The following is a 9,238-nucleotide window of genomic DNA, read 5'->3' as shown; positions in this document are numbered from 1 at the left end:
AACCGGCTAATTTTCCAAGGCTCTCCGTCATCAAAATGTCTCCTTTCATTGATCTCCTCTTTCCAAACCTCCCCATCCTACTGTTAAACATATAGAAGGAGGAGGGGAGGGGGGGGGGGGAAGGAAAGGGAAAGAGGGGAAAGGAGAGGAAGGGGTTGTCTCAAGGTGACGTGTGCTTCAGATATCCTTATTTGTCTGTTTGCACTCCATCCTGCCATGACATGTCAACTGTTGCCGGATGGTGGGAAGAAATGCCAGCTCATCTTCGAAAGGTCAACACCAGAATCCTAAACCCTAATCTTTCTTTCTTTGCCATGCATCCCCTGTTCTCGCCTCGCCTCGGCTCGCCTTTCCTAACCTTGCGCTTTCTTCTATCGCTCTTGTTCTAGACCTCTCAAGGTTTCTCCAGGAGTTCTGGAATGTTCTGCTGCAGCGCCCGGGAGATCCTCCTCACAAGTTCTCGACAGAGGCGAGTGAGACAAGCAGGATCGAGCTTGTGACCTATGATATCAGATCATCTCCATGATCGTCGAGCAGCATATGTGGTCTCCCTCAATCTGGGCCGTCTTTCCTATTCAGGCATGTCTTCAACATGCCAGTACTCCATCGCTGCTATGCTGCCTGCTCCTGTTCCTGCTCCTGCTCCTGCTCCTACATCGACTGCTGCTCCTGCTCCTGCTCCTGTTCCTGCTCCTACATCGACTGCTGCTCCTGCTCCTCCTACTTCTTTCGCTCCCGAGTATGCTCCTGCTTCGGCTTTGCTTTGGCTTTGGCTTTTGATGCTGCTGTTTGTCTGCTTCTTCGCATTCTCCTCCTTTCTGTACCCACTCCTCATCATGCTCATGCTCATGCCTTTCTGTCTGTTTCTTTTCTTGTTCATGTCGGTTGACAATCAGCTCAGGATTTCTTGGCTATGGATCATCATTTTGCTTCGCCAAACCCAAGGCATCTTGGATTCTCTCCTTCCATCCTGCTTTATTCCTTACCCACTTTTTCCTCTCCCTTTGCTTCTCGCCCCCTTTGTTTCTCCACCCTTCAAAGCCCCTCATTTTCGTTCATTGTCGCTTCGTTTATTCTTATCTGAGATTCAGACGTTCACTCGTTCCTTCTCTGACTCGTTTTCTTTCAGAGCGGATCAGATCAACTGGCCGCCTAACCCGCAGCATTATTGGCGCTGGAGATCTCGGTGCTGCTGTTTCCGCATCGTTGATGGTTCTGACTTGATATCAGTATTTCTCTTCAGCAGCTCATGCAGCGAGAAGACTTCAGGTTTACTCTGCACTTGATAGATCCCTGCTCCCGTCTCCCCGATCCCTGCTCCCGGCTCCCTGCTCCTTAAATTGCCCTTCTCGTCGCCCTTCTCGTACTTTTGGTTATCCACACACCTTCCTTCCCATTCTCCTCTCCTCGCGTCTGCTTGTCTCTCTTTTCCTGCCTCGCTCCTTTTCTTACTCTCTGTCTCTTTCGCTTGCAGCTTGAGAATTCGGCAGCTTGTTGAGAAGGTATTGAACTGGCGGTTCACTTTTCGTCCTGACCTGTTGCTGTTAGTCTGGTCGCCTGGGTGGATATTGATATCTCGGATCTTCGGTCTTGTTTTCGTTCATTGCTTCCCCATCCACCTTCAAAGTCCGTCAACTGTGAGCGTGTAAGAGAGATAGCAGCAGCGACTTGCTTCCTTGTTAAACTTGTCAAAATGCTTCATGCTTCTGCAATTGAGACAATGAGATATGGTACATACGTGTATTATTATCTTATTCGTTCAGCAACAATCACAGTGACTATGTTCTTAGAGTAGGATCTTACCCGCTTCGTATGTTCTTAGAGTAGGATCTTACCCGCTTCGTATGTTCTTAGAGTAGGATCTTACCCGCTTCTTATGTTCTTAGAGTAGGATCTTACCCGCTTCGTATGTTCTTAGAGTAGGATCTTACCCGCTTCTTATGTTCTTAGAGTAGGATCTTGCCCGCTTCGTATGTTCTTAGAGTAGGATCTTACCCGCTTCTTATGTTCTTAGAAAAAGGATCTTACCCGCTTCGTATGTTCTTAGAGTAGGATCTTACCCGCTTCGTATGTTCTTAGAGTAGGATCTTACCCGCTTCTTATGTTCTTAGAAAAAGGATCTTACCCGCTTCGTATGTTCTTAGAGTAGGATCTTACCCGCTTCTTATGTTCTTAGAGTAGGATCTTGCCCGCTTCGTATGTTCTTAGAGTAGGATCTTACCCGCTTCTTATGTTCTTAGAGTAGGATCTTACCCGCTTCGTATGTTCTTAGAAAAAGGATCTTACCCGCTTCGTATGTTCTTAGAAAAAGGATCTTACCCGCTTCGTATGTTCTTAGAGTATCATCATGTTACTACAAATTTTGTTTACTACATCGATACGTATAGATGCGCCTTGAAAGAGTTTGAGAAGTGTAGCCGTGATGATGGTGTCCGTCGCTTAGATGACTCGTATTGATGCTGCTGCATACATCAGCCTGTTGCATCGTGTTGCATTTCTCATTGTGGAGCATTCCTCTGCATTCTCGGAGCCTGGCGTCTTCTGTTTCGACCCTACGTCGGTATTCATTGTTCCTATCATAGCTCGTCTTTCTCTTAGTCACCCTTGTATTAATCTGCTGACGGTTGTTCGTTTCTTTAGTTTCCCTTGACCCAACCTGTTTATCCTCAACCAATTACTGTAGCAGTCAACTCTGAGAATGTGATGCCTTTCAATGAAGTGAGTGAGAATGGAAGATCCCTGAGCAATATGGGAATGAATCTTCTTTTAGCAATACAGGAACATAATATCTTTTAGCGTTGTGACAATCACGATGTGAGAATGCAAAATATCTATGACGACATAGGCCACCAATTGTTTGCGAAGAACCCAGATTCCTTATTGTTCCTACTTGCAGTAGTTTCTGTGAATCATGTCAATCTTGAACCTGCACATCATGCAGATTCTCTTCCGAGATGCGCACCTTTGCTGCGTTCTTTCGCTTCAGATGCGAGGACAAGGCTGGCGTCTGCTGAGCCATACCTCGGCGATTTTGCCTTCAAAGATCAATGTCAGTGCTTGACAGTTTGTAACGAGCCAGGGCATAAAAGCAAGGACAAGGTTCAAACAAACTTACCTTGAGCTCCCTGAGCTCATGAATCACTTCCGACATTTTGAAATTGAGCACTTGAATTTGTTGTCGTACGCTCTCATTTTCATCATTGGCACTGCCCACAAGTCCAAACTCCTTGAGCTCCTCATGCTTGACCTTCTCCAGCTCGAATGCTCTCTTTGCGACTCCAAGGGGAACATCCTCCTCTGTTTCTCGCTGACTCGTGCTGTCGCTCTCCTCGCTTGGTTGCTTCTTCTTGTTCATCACAATCTCAATGACTCCCATGACCAGCCCGATGACCATCAGGCCCCCTGAGATGACGTATGTCCCTGCGAGACTGAAAAGATCCAAAGCAAGCGAGTCACTCTCCGCGGTTGAGGTGCAAACTGGCTGGAAATTGTCGTCGATGTATAGTTTGAACAAACGATCAATGGTCCCGTCAAGCCGAAAGTTGACAATAGATGCTGAAATATGATCAACGAACTCCCGAGCAACTGGAAATCCAGTTGGCACAGAGACTTGAAAATTTGCATCCGCAATAGTGAGAAGCTCGCAGTATTTCCTATAGTCAGGACAATCTTTCTTGCATTCCGAGGGATCTTTGGTAGAATCGCTACATTTGCAGTCAAGCCAGATCTTGGTGGATTTCTTTGTAGGGTCTTGACATTTCTCGAATCCTTTAGGATCCGAAGGATCCTTGCAGACATTGAAGTTGATCTTCTCAGCCACTATGTACTGCTTATAGTAGTCCCTTCCTATTATCACGGCTCCACACTTTCCAGAGTAGATTCCTTCGATCGCTGGTCCAATCACGTCATATCCAATAACTTGCTCCTGCAGGAACAGAACGTATCAGGAGTGACGAAGCAGCAGCGGCCCTCACCTTAGGCACGAAGTTGTAGATCAAGCTGGCCATCGCATCTAGGACGCAGACGCTCACTCCTTTCTTCCCAGCGTCCGCGATGCTGTTGATCAGCGAGGGAACTGATGCCTTGTTGACCATGAAACTCGCAAGGTTGGCGGTATAAGAAGAAACCGTGATGTAAAGGAGGAAGCCGTAACCCAGCAGAATCAGCCGCGACGGCCATCTTGTTGCCATGTGTGCATGGGAGCCTCCGACATATCCCATGAACGACAACCACAAGCTCATGAAGAAACCAGAAATGTTCCATAGCTGATCATTCTCATGAGAGAAGTTCTCGTTGACAGTGTCAACTCCGGCTTCGAGGATCCACATGCATATTGCAGTAGCAAAGAAGAATGCAACTGTCACTCCCCACACTGCTGGAGTGAAAGGCTTGAAAATGGCAAGCAGGTCTGAAGGATTGAAATCAGTCGAGCTGTCGGATCCTACTCCATTCTTGGGAGCGGAGACCAAGAACATTGCATCGAGATCAAAACCTACAATAATGGATCAGTTGACGATTGAAGAGAGACTTCATTCCTCACTTGATGTGAAGGTAGCGAGACGTCTTCTCTCATTGGTCTCCCAGAAGTTCCCAATGCAAACATCCACGTTTTTTATGGCAACCTCATAGACACATCGAGTGAATGAGGAAGGTCCATTATAAAGCGCCTTTGACTGTGCCGTGAAGTTTGCCTTTGTCTTTACTATCACGTTTGCGCCAAGTTTTGAGAAGATCTTGTTCGCTAGGTCACCCACAACTCCCTTGTTCCAGTTAGAATACAGAAAGCATTCAGGCACTGCTTTGACGGGATCATTACAATCATAAGTCAGGCCCAAGGATTCCATTTTCAATTTGGCTGCCTCGTTAACAGTGTAATCGTTTGCAAGGTACATAGCAGTGATTGTTTGCCCTTTGAGACATCCATCACAACCATAATCAACTACAGTGTTGTTTAAGGCTGCAGATACAAGTGATGAGCACATGAGGGCACATACAAGACATGCCAGAGTCGTTGAAGGACCGGCCATCAGTTTCGGCGAACCGGAGCGGACAAGCAGGTTACCTAAACCCAAAAAGTTTTTAGAATTCCAACACAACAAATGTTCCTGTGTGCATCAGACATTGCTCGCTTCCTTCTCTATGCCAGCATTAACTGTCTCTTTCGTTTCCTTCACTATGCCAGCATTAGCTGTTTCCCAACAATGAGCTGTGCTACCTCTTTCACCCATCTTTGACCTCACTTCCCTCACGCTCTGTGCTTCTTCCTCCCTCCCCCTGACAATTCCGTACGCCTAATGCTTTTGTTCAATTGGTAAGGTCATTTTACCAATTATTCACTGTCAATTTGAAATGAATAAGCAAAATGTTTATTCATTACAACATATTTACAGATTCATTCCAAGTCAACATGCAGTATTTGGACCCCAAAAAAAGAAAAGATCATTCTCGGGTACCACTCGTGAGTTGACGCAGTAGTAGCAGTGTAGTATTGAGTGATTTCTTCGAAGTTACGCGTAACTTCGGCAGTTGCAGTGCTAGTACTAGTGTGTGTCTCAGTGTGTTTACTCAAAGTTTTAAGTCAAAAATCCGATCAGTACGAGGACATTATCAGGATGCCGGTACTCGTGACGGAGGATTCTTGAGGGCCTGACACCGGCGGGAACTTCGAAGAAGAAAAAAATTGCTCAGTGGGCCTCACTGCAGTAATAAGCTTCAAGTTTGACTTCTGCGCGGCCGAACTTCCGACCGGTTCCTTGAGCCGATAGCATGACTCCTTAGGGTTTAGGGTTCATTTAGAGGGGGACTCGAAGGCCTGAGCGGAAGCTGAATGGCCCGGGAGGAGGATTAGGTCACCGGGTGGCGACCGAAGGCCATGGGGAGGAGACTCGAGCGGCAACTCTCCTGCCAGGTGACCGTGTGAGGCTGAGGCTAAGGAAACTTTTAGTCTCTGAGTCGGGACGGTCGGTAGCGGCCACGCGGAGATAGCCGCCGTCTTGGAGTGTTGGGTCGTCACGCCGTCAGCGGAGACACGGTGACCTAAGAAGTCAACACTAGTGCGAAAGAATTGCGCTTTCAGTCTCTCTTAAGGAAGACCTGATGCTCGCGACAGCGTTGAAGCACGGCGCGAACGTGATCTGTATGAGCTTCCCAGGTGGAATACGTAGCGATGACGATGTCGTCGATGTATGCAAACGTGTGGGGTAGATCATGGAGAACCTGCTGGATGAATCCTTGGAATATGCTGCTGGCAGTGATGAATCCAAATGGTAGGCGCTTGTATTGGTAGTGACCAATCGGTGTAATGAACGCGAGATATCGGCGATCAGGAACACGTAGCTGCTCATCGGTTTTGAAACGGGCTTTGCCTTGACGGACTGTGTCGGCGATCTTTTCCAACATCTCATCGACGGTAGGAGTTGCCGGGCGGTCTGCTGATTCAAGACGACTTGGTTCAAGCGGCGAACTTGTCGCAGCAAAAGCGGTAGCTTTTGAGATCAAATGGGGAGCGTTAAGGGTTTAGGGTTTAGGGTTTAGGGTTTAGGGTTTAGGGTTTAGGGTTTAGGGTTTAGGGTTTAGGGTTTAGGGTTTAGGGTTTAGGGTTTAGGGTTTAGGGTTTAGGGTTTAGGGTTTAGGGTTTAGGGTTTAGGGTTTAGGGTTTAGGGTTTAGGGTTTAGGGTTTAGGGTTAGGGTTTAGGGTTTAGGGTTTAGGGTAGGGGTTTGGGACCAGCGCCGGTTATTTCAGGCACCAGCGCCGGTTATTTCAGGCACCAGCGCCGGTTATTTCAGGCACCAGCGCCGGTTATTTCAGGCACCAGCGCCGGTTATTTCAGGCACCAGCGCCGGTTATTTCAGGCACCAGCGCCGGTTATTTCAGGCACCAGCGCCGGTTATTTCAGGCACCAGCGCCGGTTATTTCAGGCACCAGCGCCGGTTATTTCAGGCACCAGCGCCGGTTATTTCAGGCACCAGCGCCGTATATTTCAGGCACCAGCGCCGGTTATTTCAGGCACCAGCGCCGGTTATTTCAGGCACCAGCGCCGGTTATTTCAGGCACCAGCGCCGGTTATTTCAGGCACCAGCGCCGGTTATTTCAGGCACCAGCGCCGGTTATTTCAGGCACCAGCGCCGGTTATTTCAGGCACCATGGCTGCACGCGTGGTGTAGGGGAAGCTGCCAGGGCGCCAAGGAAGCTGCAAGCGAGAGGTTTGTATACTTCAAATAGCTTTCTAAGTATGGTTCTTCAGTATGATGAAAATGTTCGCAACCTGCTGTATCGGAGATCATGCCAATACACGCAGAGCGGACTTGTGGATGCCTCTGTCCTCGAAGCTGATCTCGTCGAGAGGGTGAAGAGCTTCGCGAAGCGTTATCCGAACAGCAGGACAGCCCAGGCTTGCAAGGCTGTGGAGGGATGCAGCCCCGACGCTATCGCAGAAGCCATCCGCTCGACATGTCAGCAGGCACGACGTGAGCTTCTGCAAGAAGCGATGACTGGATGGAGTGACGCATCCAGAGAGTGGTTTATGCAGCAGATTGAAGAAGCCAAGAAGGAGAAGGTCGAGACATACACCGCCTCAGCAGGCAACGAGGTGACTTCCTTCATCTCCATGACTCTCCTGGGCATCTCCTCGGTGTATGTCAACCATGAAGAAAAGCTGAAGAAGAAATTTGAAGAGATCGGGCTGATCGTAGACTCAGTGCAAGAGAGTAAAGCAATCATGTGGAAGGCTCCGTATAGACCCGAGATAGCGAGTGCTGAGGAGATCCCGGTGACTGTTTCCTTCCTCCGCAATGCACAAGCGGAGAAGCTCTGGCAGGGAAGAGAGGACTTCGCGATCGATGGTCGCAAGTTCACAGCTGTACATGTGAGCATCGTGCACGATCGATCTTTCAAGATTCGAGCCAAGAAGAGGACCCTGGGGCAAAGGGGGCAGCTTGGCAGAGCTGACCCACTTGTTAACCTTTGGGCGGCATGACAACGGCTGAGATAGCTGCCGTCTATCGCTATCAGCTGCTGCGCCAGTCCCTTGCAGCGGTCCAACTCCAGCCGCTGGCAGGCATGCTGGTCGCTGGGGCGCCAGGACAGCAAGTCCACAAAGGCTTAGGTCAGAAAGGCTTCATCGCTGTAGGGGCCAACGTCATCTGGAGACAGAGGGAGGTGGAGTGGATCGTCTCCTCGAGCTGCCCAGAGGCGAATGATACAGCATTTCGAGCTTTCCGAGAGAGCGAAGCGATGGAGGGAGTACACCTGACTCTGTTCAGCGAGGACCCGAAGATCAGAGAGGCGCTCGCAGTCGAGTTGACAGCTGATCGCTTTGTGTCCAGAAATAAGTTGAAGAAGGCATCAAGGATGCAGAAGAAGGCAGGCGGCAAGGACGGCAAGGAGATCAAGATCATCATCAAGTCGACGGCGGCATCTGGTCGCTTCACGAGGAAGGAGATGGAGGGGCTGTGCAACGGCGGCAACACGTCTATCGCAAGAGTCAAGAGAGTCTTGTTGGAGATCGCTAACAGGCTCGAGATCAACGTTGAAGGCATCGACATGGAGGAGGATTTGAACACCAAGTCCTGGAACGGGTCCAAGCTATGCATCCTCCTCGGCTCCACGGAGGATGCTCGACGCATGATGAAGGAGCTGCCCTTCTATCTCGAAGGCGCAGCAACCAAGCTCGAAGCAGTCGGCTTCGACAAGGAGCCTGACTCTGAGGCGGCTGGTCAGCGGGGCACCAGCGACGCAGCGCAGCGACAGGAGGAGAGCGAGGGAGAGTGGCTGGAGTTTACAGACCTGGAGAGGATCACAATGGAGGCAGCATCTCCGTCAAGCCAAGAGGACATGCAGCTCGTCAGCGAGCTGTCAGCAGTCATCGAAGATGCAGCTTCTTTGAACGAGGCGGGGACGAGCGAGCCGATCAAGCTGGTCCTGGACAAGGCCGTTGGCAACCTCCACGACACGTTCTACTCTCCGGGGAGCCTGGAGTTCATGGCGCTGGGAGAGTGGGCGAAGATGCCAGAGGAGCAGGGAGTGGGACGCAACGCGCTCAAGGAGAAGCTGGGGAAGTGGCTGCAGAGCAAGCGCTGGACTCGCGTGCAAGGAGAGAGCAAGAAGGCAAGGAGGGGCAGCGCGTTCTCGCCACGGGCAACGGCAGCTGCTGAGCTTGAGCAGGAGGCGGAGAGCGACGACATAGAGCGTCGATCTCTTAGCCTCCTGTTCATAGCACTGAGTAAATTCGCAGAGATG

General features: G+C 49.9%; 1 protein-coding gene across 1 annotated transcript; it reads right to left on the bottom strand.

Annotated features, from left to right (window-relative positions):
* Window positions 1–2,831: 2,831 nt before the first annotated feature.
* GUITHDRAFT_145759 (hypothetical protein) lies at window positions 2,832–5,027 on the bottom strand (the record flags this gene model as incomplete). Its single annotated transcript, XM_005823314.1, has 5 exons — window positions 2,832–2,902; window positions 2,963–3,035; window positions 3,116–3,925; window positions 3,975–4,492; window positions 4,541–5,027. 5 exons carry the CDS (start codon window positions 5,025–5,027, stop codon window positions 2,832–2,834), a joined length of 1,959 nt encoding a protein of 652 aa, XP_005823371.1.
* Between the last annotated feature and the right edge of the window lie 4,211 nt (window positions 5,028–9,238).

Source organism: Guillardia theta (genome assembly GCF_000315625.1).
Source record: "Guillardia theta CCMP2712 unplaced genomic scaffold GUITHscaffold_110, whole genome shotgun sequence".
In the NCBI taxonomy this organism is placed as follows: Eukaryota; class Cryptophyceae; order Pyrenomonadales; family Geminigeraceae; genus Guillardia; species Guillardia theta.
The sequence above is the reverse complement of the archived record's forward strand: the minus strand, read 5'-3'. Positions and strand labels throughout refer to the sequence as shown.